Here is a 17,802-nt window from a genome sequence, read left to right as displayed (position 1 = left end):
AAATTAGAAATGTAATTTGTGTCTTACCTTTTCCAAAACATCAAACATGATCAGATGGGTGGGCAGAGAGGACTTGTATGGGAACGAGGTCCTGAACCAGAGAAGAGGCTCCTCGTAAAATCTCTCAGCTTCATCCACGTAAGCTTCCTCTCCCAGATCTGGAGGACACTCGAGAAATCTCATCTTAATCGGGCAGTGGATGTGGCTGTGAGGAGACAGGACCATCAGCTGCACAGCATCATAATGTGATCGAGGAAATGAGCTCTGAAGACTGACAGAGGACAGCTAAGCACGTTTATATGAATCAATCTTTCGTACCACAGCAGATACATTATTAAAACATGTTTCCAGTGTTTTATTTTGAAAACTCTGATTTTAAGTGAATAAATCTTAAATATCAGGTTAATACAATCCCAAATCTTGAAAACTTGGGATGCTGTGTGAAATGAAAATAACTGAATGCAGTGGTTTGGAAATCTATTGAAACACATCAAATACCTGTAGAAGGGTGTTGAGTGGCAGGGCATGAGAAAGAGTACATCCGGCTGTGGACGGGTGGTGGAGACATTGCCTACGTCACAAAGTGGCTGTAGGTGGTTCATGACGTCCAGAGTGCCTCGCTGGTGAATCAGACCAGTGTACAGAGCAGGAATAAGATTGGCCGATAACAAGACGGCTGCTGCAGGTCGACGCCACGATTTCAGATGAGCCAAAGAAATCCCTGTGGAAAGAAAACGTTTATTATATAAACACATCTGGATGGAAATGACCACATACTGCAGTTCTGATGTGAATACGTGACTTACCACAGAAGACCATACAGAAAGGCAGCACTGGATAAATGAATCTGAACTCCTTGTGTGGAAGCAAACTGGAAGGAAAAAAATAAAACAGGTCAGACTGTCTACCAACCCGGACCCACAGGAAGCTTTATAGGAATCTGTTACATAACAATTAGCTGGAATTTAAACAGGTTTCACACTGTTAAAAAATAAATAATAAAGAAAAACGTTTGCAAATGTCTTAGGAGGACTCAAAATGAACAAAGGGTTTTGTTGAGCGTAAAAATAAATCTGCACAGAGATCTTTAAACCATCAATTTAAACCCCGTCCCTTCTCCTCTTCTTTGACTATGTGACATCCTGGATGTCTAGAACAGAAACAGGTGAGCGTGTGCTTTCAGATAAATGCCTCTGAATGACTGAACAACATAATTGGACTAAAAATAATGAACAACAACATATTTAGAATTACATTAGTTTTGGTAGCTGCTCGTTCATGAATGATTAACATCTCTAAACACGGTTAGTTACAGCTCTGTTCATTTCTCCCTGTTTGTCTGTTGTTTATATCCATCAAACACAACCTGAATGATACATCGGCTAATTTTAGCTATTTACTGAAATATCGATATTCATATTGGTCATCAAATAAAAATTTAAAAGAGAGACTGGCGAAAGACCCTTAAATAAATTTCCCTAGGGATTAATAAAGTATTCTAATTCTGATTTTATGAGTGTTGATGTTGTATAGTTTGTCCACCAGAGGCCATTCTGTAACTTCCCTGTTGGCAAAATCAGCTGATCCAAGCAGAATGTTTAGAGTAAAAACTAGATCCATGACTTGTCAAAACAGTAAAACAACATTATTGTTAAACTGGACTGACGTATTATCTTAGTAAGGACTCACAAATAACTACACATATGTCAGAGAAATTTGTTTCAGAAAAGAAAAAAAAAATATTGGCTGATCTATCGACTTTTTAAATCACCAAAATAAAATTGGTATAATAAATAATAAATGAGTCAGACTCTAAATCAAACTGAATGGTGAAGTGAATAAGGCTGTTTGCCTTTAAGTTACAATGTTCTGTTAGAAAAAATCTGGCTCCTGACATTTGTGCAGAGGTTTCTTTGACGAGCACCACCAACATAAATGTTTTAAATGGGCCAAACACACTATGCACGCTCTGCATGCCAGAGAACATGAAAAGAGCTAAAGCCACAGACACAGCCTCCAATTCGCCCAGATCCAAAATCCACACATGCATGCGTTGAAAGAAACTCCACCCATAGAAGACTCCACTCTGCAGCCAATCGGGGTCCAAACAGACATCAAATATTTCACACTAATCTTTTTTTTTTAAAGAATAAAAATAAGGGGCAAAGGAAACTCTGCATTTGTGTTTAATAACCATAAGTCAGCATCACAAGAACAGGTAAGCAGTGTGTGTTGCAGCTTCACCTGTAAACTGCGATGGTCCAGACGACAGCTGCCAGCAGGATTTTGTATCTCTTGAAGGCGAGCATGCAACCGTGAAGAAAGAGCGGGAGATGAGGGCCGATCACCACGGCAAAGCCCTGAGTGAGGTACCAGTGCCAGGAGTGAGAGCCGTAGAAATCAGCCACACCGTGCAAGATGTTAAACTTGAGGAAGTTAAACTGCACTGGCGTCCACTGGAAAACAGAAAGGAGCCATTACAGCCGACCGACTTCATGCTGAGGGAGTTACTGGATATATGTGTGTGTGTGTGTGTGTGTGTGTGTGTGAGTGAGAGAGAGAGAGACACACACAGATTTTACCTTCTCATAGAAAAAACAGTCAATCGCTGTTGAAGTGACAATGGCCAACGTCCTAGTGATGACAGAACAATCATACACCGGAGGCAAAAGACTGTAAAGCTAACGGTTATAGAGGAGAAGAGGCTGAAAGTACGAACCCTGTGGGAATGTAGTTATGAGTGATGAGCCTCAGTTTGTTGTCTTCCTGCCAGAAATGATACAACAGCAGAGGAAACCAGACGATCACGGCCGTCGGGCGAATAATCACAGCCAAGGCCACCAGGGCCAAGTACTTCTTACTGGAAAACAGCAGCGTGTATATAAAACACCCCACAGAGATCATCAGGGTAAATAAAAAGTACATTTCGCTTCTGTATAATTCAACAGGAGAGACTTTGGTGCACAGCTTTGCTTTAAAACCGCCAGCAATCAGTTTAGATGGAGGTTATTATTTATAACTCTGATCAAGCTACATTTCAGATGTTTATTTTGGTCTCTGGTTATGTGGAGTGATGGGGAGGGCTCAGATTGATGGGGAGGTGGGTGTGGCCTGTTTTGGTTTTAATTTATTGTTTATTTAAAGCATAGTTAAAGTTACAGTTTACACTACTGTGAACTGAAAAGTGCAAGTTCACTTCAAGGATACTTTCTGATATGCATCCTTTGTGAAAGATTTTTTTCTCTTGTTTTTAATGTATTTTTATTGACTTTTTTAATTCAGTTTTTTTTCTACTTTTAACTTTTTCCGATTTTTTTTTTCATTTTTTATTTATTTCATGTTTCTCAAATCTATTTTAGAAGAAATTCTATTTAAGATCAAGACCTGCTGTGTGTTTTGGACCCGGGCAGAGGAAAGTAAGAAAGAGCCAGAGTGGTGATGGTGGCCTCCATGCTGTTGGTCAGAGTCCTGGTGCAGCAGAACCACGTAAACCAGGAGCACATGTGACAGAAGAACTGGAGATGAAAGACAAGTGAGGATTAGGTATAAAAACTGCAGAGCACTGAAGCCATTTTTATTATTATTATTATTATTATTATTATTATTATTCTTATGCTTAAACCGCAGTGTGAATTGAACAAAAGGCAGGTTTCCATCTTCCATCTTTAAAATAATCCCTAGCACAGTCACCATGCAAAACAGTCTGCTTATATTCACTCAAATCTTTCATTATCTCCATACATCCACCTACTGTCAATCTTGCAACATCCTGATTTTCCAGCGTTTGAAGCAGGAAGAAGAATTTCACGTCAGCAAACGAAGCCAGAAGCGACTGAAGAATTCGCGGAAGCCAAATCTGAAGAGCCAGACAAGTTTATAGAAACTTTGTGACTACAGGAAATCATTCAAATGCTCATTAAAAAAAGATTACTGAGAGAAAATAATAAAGAAACTTGCCAGCAGCTGAACCGAGTCGTAGCTGATGAACTGTAAGATCTTATATAAGAATGCAAAGAGAAGTGGATATGAAAAACCTCTTATTCCCGCCTTCCATTCCCAGGTCAGATACCCATAAGTTACTGTGTTAAGGTTATAACAGGATAGAATAACAATGGCATAAAGCTGCTTTTGCGATTTAAAACAGTGAACAGTCACTTCATGTATCTCTGCTGGGAACCATAAACATAAACAGGGGGTTTGCACATTTCAGTTTAGTTTTTCATTTTCTTAATGTTTAACTGGTGGAATTGTATCAGGGGCAACAATTAGGAAGTTCAGAAAAGCACAAAAAAGTAGAGCTCAACAGTCTAACCAAATTTGCAATCACTGGCAACTTTTCAACTGTTAAAGCAAATATTTATTCAGCGAATCACAGGCCAGCAACTCAACTGCAATTAGACATGGTGACATGATCAAGACACCTGCTGAAGTCCAATCTGAGCATCACATTGGGGAAGGAAGGTGATTTAAGTGACTTTGAACACAGTAAAGTTGCTTAAAAATATTAAATAAAAGTAAATGAATGAATAAAAGTGCACTTATCCACTGTCCCCTCTGTGAGGGGTGTCTCCCAAAAAGGATATTTGAAGACCATCCTATGGGAGACCTCCAGAGACTGCCAGTACTCATCCGGGACGAAGCTGGTTTGAACCAGGAGGCAGTTAATCAGTCTGAACACGACACAAAACACGGTCACGCTCAGCACACCTGTGGAGGTCAGACAAATGAGCACATTTGAGCAGCTGCGGTGAACATCTGTTTTATTTCTCTTTGTGATAAATCTCAGAGCCCCACCGATGTTCAGGGGACTCTCCTCCTGCCTGGAGTACAGCTGGGATTTACGTCTCCTCAGCTTCACGTCATCCACTTTGCTCCCAAACTTCAGACGTGAGCGCAGATTCTCCATCTTCACATAAACCTCTTGCGGGCATAGCTCACCTCACCTGTCCCCAGATGTGTTGCAGCAGGTAAGTTCGCTCCTCACACAATCAAAAAGTTAACATATACGATCAGTTTTAAAAGTGAAGAAAAACTGAGCTCCAGGCCTGCCGACAGGGACGAGCGAGCTTCGGGTTTATTTAACTAGCATTATCAGACTGTTACATCTCCAAAAAGTCTTCATAAATGTAAGTTAACTTCAGTTAGCTAAATGAACTATGGAGCGCTTCCGCAATCATGTCTACTTCCGGTGAAATGTTCTCTCCCGCCTTCAAAATAAAAGCTCTTTTATTTATTTTGTCATCCTGCTGTTTTAAGGTTGGATATATTGTCCATTCGCAGATGCTCAACTGGATTGAGATTAGGAGAATTTGGAGGCGAAGTCAACACCACACACTCATTGTTTTGCTTTGTGGCAGACTTCAGCCATTAGGGAATGCAGTTTCCATGGAAGGGTGTACATGGTCTGCAACAATACTTATGTAGGTGGTACATGTCAAAGTAACAAGGTTTTCCAGCAAAACATTGTCTAAAGCATCATGCTGCCACCACCAACTTGCCTTCTCCCCATAGTGCATCCTGATGCCTGGTTTTCACCAGATAAAACATGGACACACCTGCCCATCCACGTGATGTAAAAGAAAACGCGATTGCTCCACGGTCCAGTTTGTTGTTGGTGCTTTTGGTGGTAGACGGGAATCAGACTGGGGAATCAGACTGATCTGTAATGCACAGGGGTGTTCTGACACCTCTGTAGCTCGTCAGAGAGCCTTGGTTGCCCATGCCTCTGTCACTAGTTCACTACTGTTCCTTCCCTGGACTACTTTCAGATACTGACCACCAGAGATGTGCAGCAATGTATTACAAGTACAATTAATGCAATTACGTTTTTTCAAGTAACGAGTAAAGTAAGGGATTACTATTGCAAAAAACTAATTGGATTACTCTTACCTTCCCATGAGCATGCTGTGTTACTGCATTACTAAACCATTTTGTTTGTGAGAGTGTCTCATGACAATGACATACGAATGTGCGACGTCCATGGTAACAACAGAAATGTGTAGATCAACAGTTGATAATATAGAGTGTGGTAGACAGTACGACCATGCTGCATTTAATGCTTGGAAGTACTAACATTACTTTGAGTTTGATTTTGTAAAAACTGACAAAAACATTAGCGTCCACTGTACACTCTGTGTGGGAAGAAAATGTGTTTCTACAGTGTAAAAATTAAACTTCAAATCTGAGCAAGCACCTAGCAAACCGACATGGCAATGTGAAATTCACAGAGAAGCCCCCGGATCCCCCCGCTGACATGACTGCTGTGGCACCGGACAAAGCTCAGACAGCTCCACTCCTGCTAGAGAGGTGAAAATAGATTTAAAAGCGACAGGACTTAGTGCAGCTGAATCTTTGATTGTATTTATTTTGCTGTGTTTTACTTGCATCTATTTGAAAGAGTGAGTATAACCACAAAAAATTATTTTATTTTATATGCAGATATATGCAAATATGCAGGCATATTCAAGTCGAAGAGCAATGCATATAATTAAATTTTTGTTTGAATCAATATTTATAAAGTTAAAATATTAAAACTTACAAAACAACATTGAAAAAGAAAATTTTTCAATTGATTCAAAATTATATGATGGATTATGCCAAAAAATAGAATTGGGCTTAAAGGTGTATTATTATTATTATTATTATTATTATTATTATTATTATTATTATTATTATTATTATCATCATGTCATATCTTACATTGTGTCATATTTTTAAGAAAAATATTCCTTTGAAACTCAAGCCCTGACAGGAAGTAAAAAAAAAACCAACTTCACTTGCTCATGTGTCCCATAATATTAGCTTAGGTATTATGTCAAAATATGTTTGCTTTTTCGGTGTGTTTTTTTTTTTTTTTTGGGGGGGGGTTGTGTGTGTGTGTGTGTGTGTGTGTGTGTGTGTGTGTGTGTGTGTGTGTGTGTGTGTGTGTGTGTGTGTGTGTGTGAGCAAGCAGCAAGTAACTCTACGCTCCTGTAGGTGGTGCAGTGCAGCTTTCTTCTCAGCGTAGAAGAAGAATGTCATCCTGCTGTAACTGACTGTCCTGCTTGTTCTTTCTTCTGTTTTTATCTCCTCGGGTTTTTATCTTTGTGCGTCTGCTCCGCAGTTACAAACACATCGATCAAAAGGCTTCCTCGGTGAGCTATGAAAGTTACAAATAATAATTTTTAAATAAAAAGTTTTTACATTTGAAATGTTTCCAGCTAGAAGGTGAACACACTGTGAAGCTAGCGATCGGCCTGTATTATCCGATATGGATTTTTCAAAATAATAGTATACATATAGTTCGTTTTCCAGAGGAAAAAAAGGCACTGAGCAGTGGTGCAAACGAATTTGCTAAGACCTAAAAAGACTTTTCACTTTCCTCACATTTTTGTGCCTTTGTGGTAAAGAGATGAGTGATTTCACTACTGTTTTCACATGTTTCAAAGCTGTGTGTTGGACTGGCTTGAGCATTTAAAGTGTCTTATAACTCTTTTGTTGTTCTTTTAGGTTCACTATTGGGAAATCCTAATTTTTAAAAGAATAATAAATCATGTTTCGAAGAAGACTGCCTTTCACACAGTTAGCCTTTGCCACAATGCTCGGAGTTGCCGGTGGAATTTACATCTACAGACCTTATTTCGAGACTGTGCCAAAGACATCAGGAGAGCAGATCCAGGACAAGCCAAAGAAAGAGAATGAACTGGACTGAAGGAGTTTGAGAAGGCAGGAGGCTGCTGGACTGGAGGCCAAACAAAAAGACAAGATCACCATGGATGAAGTCATACTGATTCCTGCTGTTTGTGATTATAAATGTACAGAATAAATATTTAATAATTTCATGTTCTCATATCTGTTTCAGAATGACTTGTAACAAAATTAATTACTCATCAGTTTCTTAAAAAGAAAAGTCTTTTCCTTACACTCTAACAGTTGTCTGTAGGAGGAATCTCTCATATGAGTAAATGCTGTTGCCCATGAGACTGTGAGCCCATAAAGCTTAGACATAACTTAAATTGATCAAACATTACTAAAAGCACTGTAACGGCCCTCTAGTTGTCCTTAGTTGCCCTTGCTGAGTGTTATAAAGTGCCACATTCACGTGTAGACATCTGCAAAGAGAAAATGAGGTTTGTGGTCCACATAAGCCTGAAAACAGGTCACATTTTGTTCTGCTACATGAAATGCATTTGTGTCTCTTCATAGAATAAATGAACTAACAATGCAACTATATAAAAAAAAATATACATTTGTAATTCATTCAATTATCATTAATTATAAGCACTATATAAACAAAACCATGGTTGAAGGGAGACCTTGAGTGGAAAATCCTCTGATATCTGATAGGCCCCCGTGGTGTTACTCACAAAATTGTGTTGTGATATCAGTGCAGTGTGCCCAGATCAATTTTTTCTAAAAAAAAAAAAAAAAAAACTCAACACAAGTGCCTATTTGAACTACACCAGGTCTGTCAAAGATGCAGTTCTAGACTTTTCCCATTTCCTGTGCTTCTAACAGAAAACCACAAAGAAACACAAAAATATGACTAATGTTTTTTTTTTTTAAACATCTAAACATTTAAGTGATCAGAACTATGTAATTACTTCCCCAAATGTAATAATATATAGCCTACACAGAGTTTTAAAAAGGTTTTACCATTTTATCAACTAACATGTGCTTCATAGCTTCAGACAAGTGATTTCGTATAGAATTACTCATTCAGCAATCATTTTCAGGGGACCAGCTACATTATGAATACATATTGCCAACATAGAAGTGGTTACAATGTTTTCACCATTTACAGAAATAAAAACTATTCACCCCTAAGAACTGCATCTTTCGGGGATTGAACTCAAGAGTGTCACTGACAGCACTACACTGTTCCAATCCAAAGACTGGGTAGGGTCCTCATCATGCTCTCTTCTGTATACTTTGAGTCATAAGATAGAACCATGACTTAAATGTGTAGTTGAGCTAGGTATTTATCTATCTATATCTAACAGTAATCACAGAATTCTTACTTTTGTTTTACAGAATGTCAGAATTTTAATTTAAAAAAAAGGCGGAATCCTGACATTAATCTCAGAATTCTGACTAAAAATTTAGATCTTAGAATCCTGAGATTATTGTCAGAATTATAATAAAGAAAAGTCAGAATTCGTAATTGATGTCAGAAAAATTATTTTAAAAAAAATCAGGATTCTGATGTAAAAAGTCTGACTTTCTGTTGGTTTTTTAATATCCTGCATTACATATACTTATGTACCATGCCCTCCTGCCTGTTGTTCGTGGGTCCCCTTTGTGCCCGCTACTTTAAAAAAAATCCTGGAAACGCCCCTGCGCTGAATATTGCGTAATTAAAAAGTGCCTCAAAACGAGCACATGGCGTAGTTACAGTTTGCATTGGCACGGTTATCACTCCGCCGTGTGTAGTTATTAGAAAATGTGACGTTTCCTGAGGAGGTATCGTGTGTCAGTTGAAGCAGTGCGGTCTGGTCCGGCTGTGTGTTGTAACTGCAGTTTCCTTCAGTTAGCTGACGTTAGCCGTGAGGAGGAGCTGTTTCTCAGCACGACCACACCGACCGAGTTACCACGGCTGCTCACTGCTGATGAGGCTGCTCTCATGTCGACTAAAAGGCCAGCGGCGACGGACAAAGTAAAACTTTCATTTCCTAACTTTCCCTAAAGTCTTCAGGGGCCACTTTTTTAGCCACTTTTTTTAAGACGCGACAAAGCGCCCAGCAGCAACGCCCCGCGGCGGGTGAGTATACTCCAGGAAATATAAGTCGAAGAAACCAGCATGTAGCATCTGTCTGCAGTTAGCAAGAAAACTTTTACCTCGCTCGAATATGTTGCTTTGGGACTGCTTGTTTGTGTGTGGTTAAAGTAAAGGAGCGCTGGCGTGGGGAAACGTTTTAGCACCTGCTTTATCCTCTCCTCAAATAGCCAGAGCTCGTAGCTTTCTCCACACTTGCTCGATAATTGGAGCAGACTGTTGAAACGTGTGAAACTCTGGCTGTCTCCAGCTCTTATCACACTTCTTCTCTGCCATGCTTAGACCAAACTGGTGGCAGCAGTTTGTTTGACAGAGGAAGCTGCCATGCAGTTCTGCCTTCTTCACGGGATCTATGTTAAGGTTGTTTTTTTTTGTTTTTTATTTTTATTTTTTTTAAATAAGTGATTATTTCTTGCCTAACAAGTCACGTGATCAGAAGTGACACACACACACACGAGGACCAGCTGATGATTATTAGATTCTATCGGCCTGTTTTCGGTTAATCGATTGGAGCGTGGCAATGGGTTTTGTGCGCCTCTGACTGCCTGCTGCTGATAAGTTCTCACAAGGTATTTTAATGACTAGATCGTTGATGCAGGACCTCCATATCCAGTCAAATACATCACTTGTGTAGCACCCTTTTTCTTTTCTTTGTTTTTTTTATTTTTTCTTGCCTATTATGCTTGAGGTTTATGGTACTGGCACATCCGGATTTTCCCAAGGAGCTGCCTCCTTCTGTTTTGGACAGCTGCCCAGGGTGGGTCTTCCACTTTAGCTTTGACAAATGATTAAAGCTGCTTTTTGTTTGCATGGGTGGCAGCCTGACAGGAATGGCCTCTAAATCCATTCCCATGCATATCAAGGTACAGCCCTGAGATCTTTTAGGGTATATTATACAGCTTTTTTTTTTTTTAAAGATTTCTATCTAGACAGCTCTGGACAAGATGTGAAAAAACAAGACTAAATTAAGGACAAACAACATGGCAGAGGTATGACATGTATGATAACAAATGTGATAAGAAAGCTATCAGAAACGTTTTCAATGTTGTCATTTAAGGACCTTTTTTAAAGAAACAACATAGATTAGTTAAAACTGCCGCTTAACAATTTTCAAAACCTATAAAAGAGCTTTCCACCATCATTGTCTCATCACAGTTTGTGAAATGGTCTTAACCTCTAATCTGTTTTTGTCTTCCTGGTAACACTTTTCCCACACTTCTTAACGTGTCCCCAAATACGATTTTTCCTCTGTCCAGTCTTGCATGTAATGCTGTAATAACAACAACCTCTGCATAGCTTTTTTTATGTTGACGATATGGAAGCCTGTTTATGCCACTGAAAAAAAATCAATAATTTTTTTGTCATCTATCAGTCAATCTTTTGAGTTGGGCATGGGGTGGGCGATATAAACGATATATGATAGAAACGATATAAATTTGGCCAACGATAGAGATTTTGACTATACCGCTCTACCGTGATAGCGCATGTTGATGATGTCATCAAGCTGCTCCTATTTTGGTCGAAAGCATCGCAGCGGCTACAACCATTATCATCTGCAAATTATGCCGGGCGACAGTCATAGCAAAGAGATGAAGCACTTTTGAAATATGGGGAAAGCCAAAAACTGCACTTCCTCCACTTCCGTAACGTTGATTCATTACTGTTGAATTCTCTCGCAGCTGCCCTATTCCCATGTTGTTGCAGTATATTAATAACTAACCTTGTATTGTGGATGAATAATCTCAGTTGTTCTCCTGACTGAAGTTTGGCCCATGTATAGCATCCTGCTATGCGATTGCATTTGTCCCTGACCACCAGAATCCCTCACGTTAACTTTTATCGAGTGGAAAAAAGTTGGCGTTCATCCTCCAGCTTCACTGTGCTAATGTTATGCTAACATAGCTGTGTCGCTAGCAATCACGTAGCACAACATTATATACCAGGTAGTCCAACTTCAGTAACCCTGCAAACGCCACTGCTGTTTAGTTTTCTGTCTTCATTTATGTTGGAAGTGATAGCAGAGCTGTACGTTTTAATTAGCTTCAAAAATCTCTCAGTCAGAACATGGTATGTCATGTTTAGGGGGAAACTAGCGAGCTAACTTCCTGTTAACTTCTAACTTCGTTAATTTTAATAAATTCTGTTTTCATGGATGCCTGGATGTTAAACTTAATTGTTACACCTGGTAAAGCAGCAACACTGATGATTTTATTAAAGATGAAAGAATTTAGACCGTTTTTAACTCTGTGTTCGTTTGACTTTGGGACCTGAAGCGGACGGAGTTTTGGACCCAGATTACTCCGCGAAGCTCCTCACTACGGCATCCGTAATGCTCTGACAATCCGTCAAGCAGTGCGGCTTACCAAAGTTGTACTAAAACATTTTTTTAACAGGTTTCTGCACGCCCAAATCAGTTCAAGGTCAGTAAGCACAACCAGAATTCATACATAAGGCACACTCTAGATTTTTGATAAAATTAAAGGATTTTGTGTGCCCTATAGTGTGGAAAATACGTTATACAGAAGAAAAGAATATATCGTTACCGCACGTGCTTCAAATTGTATGGATTTTAGGCCATATCGCCCAGCCCTAGTTGGGCATATCAATATTTCAACTTACTTACTCAAACGTTTGATAAACTAATTAAAGATTTAGATAATAATTTGAACTTTAGGCTCATGGATGGCAAAAAAAAGTTGTTTCTTTTTTTTCAGAGGTGGAAACAACCTTCCGTGCAAAGTGGTTCGAGACATTGTAGTTCAAGTCAGCCATGTGACAGATGTTTGCAGTTCATTTGCATTATTTTGGGCACATTATTAATTATCATCAAAAATGACTTGGTTAAGTCTAGTTGTGAATGATTTGGTTTATGTGATAAAAGTACCAGATTAGATTCAGAAAAATTACTTTTTTGGGATAACAAAATTGGGTTAAACATTTTTTTTCAAAGCTCTTTTATTGGTTACCTTGATGATGCATCCCTGGTTTGTCTGAGAAGCAGATATGCTGCAGACATCCAGTCCAACCCAACTTCATATATAGAGCGCTTTAAAAACAATATAATTGACCGAAGTGCCTTCTGATTAAAAGATAGCAATAAAGTCCAAAAACACATATTAAACAAAAATCAATTAAAAAAAAAAAAAAAAAAACATGGAAAAATTGAAATAAAAACAGAGTAAAAATATAATTAAATATAATTCATGCGTACATGTTAGTTTCAAAGTCCAGCTGAGTGATGAAAAAGTGACATCTCATCTTCATGAGGACAAACAAACTACTTCTTTGGGACTGTTTCACATTTTGCTATTAGACTGTGTTGATGCAGACAATATAACACATGTACAAACGAGAGTAATTTTGAAGCTGGTGACAGCTCATCCTAGCTGATAGAAAGGTGGACTATCGGGTTAGATTAGGAATGCAGGTGTACCACAGATAAAGATGTTCAGATGCAGTTGTTTTAAAGCAAAAGCGTGATGGGTTTTATTTAGCTTCCATTGGGGTAAATTGGTTAAACATCTATTTTTTTTTTTTAGTTCACTGCACCATAAAATATACAAAAATAAATATAGCCTAACACTTAATGTAGGTTATAGAATGGGGTCTCAACATTGGTTTGCTGTGCAATTTAAAGTTTACTAGAACTGTAACAATTAGACAACCAAAAATTATTTAAAAACTATTCAGATAATTAAATATGCTTTTTTTTTTTTTTTTTTTTTTTTCTAAATCTCCTTTCTAAGCTTCCAAATTTTGAATATTAAGCACACCATCAACAAAACAATTGTCATAGTAATCCTCCTTCATTTATAAAATGAAGTTGTTAGTAATGACACCATCCATCTATCGACCCGTCCAGCCAACCCTGGATGGGTCGCCAGACTGCTACATAAAGGGGCAATTTTAGGACCACCCATTATCCTAACCTGCATGTCACCTTTTACCCTAATAATGAGATAAATGTACTTAAATCCAGCAACAGGCTTAGTTCCCATCTATGGAGGCATTTCATACCGGCTCCATAGTGTAGTGGTTAACACACTTGTGTTACATGTGACAAGTACAGTTACAAGTTCCCTGGTTTGAGGCACAATTCCAGCCTCAGGAGTCACAAGCTTGTAGTGCCAATCCCAGTCTCGGGGATAAATTTGAGGGTGGAGCCATTATACAAGTATAACATGAATTACAACTTGTATGTGGTGTCTGCACTATGTGTCTTTACTGTTATTTTAGGTTGTGCAGTGGTTAGCACTGTCACCTCACAGCAAGAAGGGTAATGGTTCTACTGGCTGTCTGAGGCCTTTCTGTGGGGAGGTTACACATTTACCCCGTACCTGTGTTGGTTTTCCCCAGACAGTATGGCTTCCTCCCACAGTCCAAAGACACACAAGTTATTAAAATGGTTATTGGTGGACCTCTGAGTCTCGGCAGCACTTGGATTCTTACACTGCAAGTAAAGAGTTCAGATCTCCTACATGAAACCAGCATGTAATACGTTTATTTTAGAGCGGTGTACATCTAGTGAACGAGGAGGACCCTTGGTGTTATTGATTATGAAAGATTTGCATTTTGTAAGGCAGTAACAAGGACAGGACTGCTGCTGCTTCTTCTTTTTGATGCTCACAGCTCATGTTTTCTTGCCTAACACAAGATTATACTGTGCTATCAGAGCTTGCATCCTTTTCACAGCTATACTAGGTTTGTGAAGTGCTGTATAACTGTGCAATTTACCTCAAACTTTACATTTTAGAACAGTGCCACACATACCATGTAATGCATTTTCTTGATGTATGATGATGTGCCATTTTTTTGTACTTAAATGAAACGCAATAAGAATGTCTCTGATTAGCTGATAATAATCTGCAGAAATGTGCTGACACAATCTTCACTGTGGTTTTGCTCGACTGTGTCACTTCTGTGACCTGTTTTAGCCGAAGCACATTTCGTATATTGGCTCAAGCTTTTCCGTCAATTTAAAAAGAAAAAAACAAACAACATAAACAGGGTAGGTTTTTTTTTCTTTTCTTTTTCTCTTTAGTAAAATGTGGTCCTGTTATCTTTAGGTACATAGTTGCCAGTTTGCTATATGGTAGCAGGAAAAACCTTCATTAAAAAAGAATACTAATGCTAATAATGAATGAATTATTTAGTGTATCTTCGTAGATGAAGTATGTTGGCCCATTTTCTGAGCACTAAAAACAGTAACTGGTCTATTTGTAAAACTGGCTGCAAGCCCTACAAGGTTAATCCAGTGCTTTTATTAAAACCATTGATTTAAAACTGAAAGTTTTTTTTTTTCTCTATTACAGAGTACTTTTTGACTTGTCATAAATGAAGAAGCACATGTTTCAGTTTCTTTTCCAGTGAGACACAATACAAGGACTTTAAACTCCTTTAGATAAACATGATTTTTATTAGTGAACATTTTAACAAATGTAGTAATTAGGTTAAATTATATAATTACTTTTCCAACATTTTGCTGAGGATGAAACAAAAAAGAAATGCTGTAATAAATTCTACTTTAAAGGCTGTAAAGGCTCTCTTGGAGAGAAGAAGGACAACTGCTGTCTAAGCGAAAACCCTTAGTGATCCCTCATGTGTCAGAAGTATCGGAACAGTTAAGACACATTTTTCTCTAAACACCACATCTCTGTGGCTTTCGAACCCAGAATTAAGCGGCACCAAAAATTCTCCACCCCAAGGATCCGGTCCCCTGGCACAAACAGAGTAATGTAGTGTACGCTGTTAAGTACCTGGAGGATTGCTCTGATTTATACATCCGGGAAACCAAACAACCTCTGGCTAAGCGGATGGCACAACACAGAAAAGCTAACTTGTCAGGCCAGGACCCCATGGGCTATTTACACCGACAGATCAGTGGACACTCTTTCAATGATGAGGATGTAAACATCCTGGACAGGAATGAACACAGGTTTGAGGGGAATGTCAAGAAGGCCATTTACGTGAAAAGAGAAAGATAATCTCTGAATCAAGGAAGGGGCCTAAGGGTATATCTTTCATCATCTGCATCACCAATGCTGTGATTGCAGCCATTCCTCAACTCTGTGAATAGTACACATGGTCACTGATCAATGGTCTTTGATCAGTAGTTGTTGATCAATGTTCATGACAATTTGCATATTAATGATCAAGAAACTGACCTCACAGCCCATGTTTGTCAGTGGTGCTAGTTTCAGTCATTGTGCAAATGTACTGTTTGTAAGGTTGGAGAAACCTGCAGTCAGCTGAGACTGAAGAAGTCACTTGGATGAGTGACAAAACGTTTCTCGCGCTGAACTTTCCACGCCCAGATAACCAGAATCAGCTTTTGGGGTAAAGGCTCTAGTGTTTACTTCTTGATTAAACTATTTAGATGGTTTTGTAGTCACTTTAGTTGTTGATCTACATGCATGTGAGCAGTTCAGCCACACTTCAAAATTTACAACATCATTTCCAAATATTTGGGACACTGATTAAAAGATAAATAACAAGCAGTGTGCAATAATTCATATTTACACTTTATACCCAAGTAAAAATAATACAAAGAAGAAAAATTATGCAGAATTTCAGTTGCGTGCTAACACGTTTCAGAAACAACACTTTTCCTACTGTGTTGCATCACCTCTTTAACAACACTAAGTATATGGAAGCTGAGTGAAACAGTTTTACATTGTTGCTTAATTCAGCAGTTGCTTAACAGTTTGTAGCCCTCTTTGTCATTTGTTTATTGTTATGTAATGCACTATTGGGTGGCCAGTATGGACTGCTGGCAGGGCAGTTTAGTACCTGAACTCTTACCACAGAATGGTGCTGTTGAAATATGTGGCCTGCTGCCTTTTGCTGGAAAAGATTGCATCTGTACACATACTGTTCCAAAGTCACTGTAAGTATATTGTTTGGCATTAATGGTGCCTTCACAGGTGGGCGAGTTACCCAATGTGTGTGCTCTAATGCCTTCCATAACATCACAGATCCTGGAAAAGGATTTAATTGGTCAGGCTACGGGACAGTTTTCCATTCAGTCCAATCTCAGTCCATTTTAAATTAGCCTGAGCCCAGAGAAGTTGGTGTGTTGTTTGCATTTTTGTTTTTGCATCAGTGGCTACAGCGAGGAGCCATGCTCGCTGATGGTAGCTTTCAGGAGCGCTTCTGAGGAGATTTCTCAGTATTTAAACAAGGTGTGGAAATACTGCATTTTTTTTTCAGTATTACGCTATAACATTTCTAAACTACTTCTTACAGTTTTTCACAGAGTGAACTCCATCCATCCTGTACAAGATGCTCTATTTCTTCTCGTTGTGTTTTTTTGTTGGCCCTATCTGGACTTTTTTTTTTTTACAAACCTGTTTCTGACCTGAAAAAAGTTAAAGGATTACACTAGTTTTTGCTTTGATGTGATGTTGTGGTGTTTTAATCAGTTATATGGTTTAAATGTTTATGTGGAAATGGAGTGGCAGTTAACCCCCAACAGGGAATTCATGAAACCTCACAGTAGCATTTAAAGTGTGCAGTTTGCCCTCTTGTTTCTTACAGAACTGCCTGTGCTTGGACTCACGCAGAGACTTTTCTGCATGTTTCAACCTGCTAAGCTTTTGGTACCTTCACACCAGTCATTAACTTTTTTTTTTTTCTTGGCATCTCATAGGCCAACTACGGGGTTTAGGGCTCTGGCCTGAAAGTTTTCTAAAGGGCAAAAACAGCCCCTCCTCCATGTTTCTCTGTAGGCTTAGTGTAGTCCTGTAATCTTGTTGGAGTTCTTTCCCTGGATTTCTCCAGACAAATTTTCAACCATCACATCCATGTAGGTCTGATTTAGACTACAAAAGGTTATGTCTGTTTTCTTATGTTTTATTTGAAGTTAATCCAAGCTGTCATATTTAGTGTTGGGTAAGTTACTTTAAATTAGTAACTTAGTTACTTTTGATAGAAGTAACTAGTAATGTAACTAGTTACTTTGAAAGTAACGAGTTACTTTTGATAGAAGTAACTAGTAATGTAACTCGTTACTTTCAAAGTAACTAGTTACTAGGGAAAGTAACTTTGGT

The 17,802-nt window shown here is 38.6% G+C and overlaps 3 protein-coding genes across 5 annotated transcripts in view; 2 read left to right on the top strand and 1 right to left on the bottom strand.

Annotated features, from left to right (window-relative positions):
* pigb (phosphatidylinositol glycan anchor biosynthesis, class B) overlaps positions 1-4,906 on the bottom strand; it is a 5,157-nt gene extending 251 nt beyond the window's left edge. The window contains exons 1-11 of the mRNA XM_084933094.1: positions 4,795-4,906; positions 4,584-4,707; positions 3,958-4,075; positions 3,752-3,856; positions 3,385-3,515; positions 2,720-2,860; positions 2,583-2,634; positions 2,245-2,456; positions 807-871; positions 499-721; positions 28-205 (exon numbers count right to left, since the gene is read on the bottom strand). Coding sequence (XP_084789220.1) covers positions 28-205; positions 499-721; positions 807-871; positions 2,245-2,456; positions 2,583-2,634; positions 2,720-2,860; positions 3,385-3,515; positions 3,752-3,856; positions 3,958-4,075; positions 4,584-4,707; positions 4,795-4,906 — 1,461 coding nt within the window. The remainder of the gene's footprint in view (positions 1-27; positions 206-498; positions 722-806; positions 872-2,244; positions 2,457-2,582; positions 2,635-2,719; positions 2,861-3,384; positions 3,516-3,751; positions 3,857-3,957; positions 4,076-4,583; positions 4,708-4,794) is intronic.
* Positions 4,850-7,818, top strand: pigbos1 (PIGB opposite strand 1). Of its 2 annotated transcripts, XM_084933131.1 has the most exons (3): positions 4,850-4,967; positions 7,103-7,133; positions 7,489-7,818. In XM_084933131.1, exon 3 carries the CDS (start codon positions 7,532-7,534, stop codon positions 7,688-7,690), a length of 159 nt encoding a protein of 52 aa, XP_084789257.1. In that variant the 5' UTR covers positions 4,850-4,967; positions 7,103-7,133; positions 7,489-7,531; the 3' UTR covers positions 7,691-7,818. The 2 variants fall into 2 exon arrangements, with proteins under 2 accessions (XP_084789257.1, XP_084789248.1); XM_084933122.1 differs by lacking the exon at positions 4,850-4,967 and having other exon boundaries at positions 6,975-7,133.
* Positions 4,880-17,802, top strand: part of rab27a (RAB27A, member RAS oncogene family) — a 25,977-nt gene continuing 13,054 nt past the window's right edge. Inside the window, exon 1 of one of the 2 annotated variants that reach the window (XM_084933111.1) lies at positions 4,880-4,967. The gene's annotated coding sequence lies outside the window, so the exon portion shown is untranslated. Of the gene's footprint in view, positions 4,968-9,347; positions 9,740-17,802 lie in introns of those variants that run through there. The other variant, XM_084933102.1, reaches the window with a different exon arrangement.

This window comes from Perissodus microlepis, chromosome 1 (genome assembly GCF_051167445.1).
Source record: "Perissodus microlepis isolate ML-2025 ecotype Zambia chromosome 1, ASM5116744v1, whole genome shotgun sequence".
Taxonomy (NCBI): Eukaryota; Metazoa; Chordata; class Actinopteri; order Cichliformes; family Cichlidae; genus Perissodus; species Perissodus microlepis.
The sequence above is the reverse complement of the archived record's forward strand: the minus strand, read 5'-3'. Positions and strand labels throughout refer to the sequence as shown.

What these genes read in the sequence shown, in the direction of transcription:
- pigbos1 (XM_084933131.1), top strand. Translation starts at nt 7,532, where the DNA reads ATGTTTCGAAGAAGACTGCCTTTCACACAGTTAGCCTTTGCCACAATG.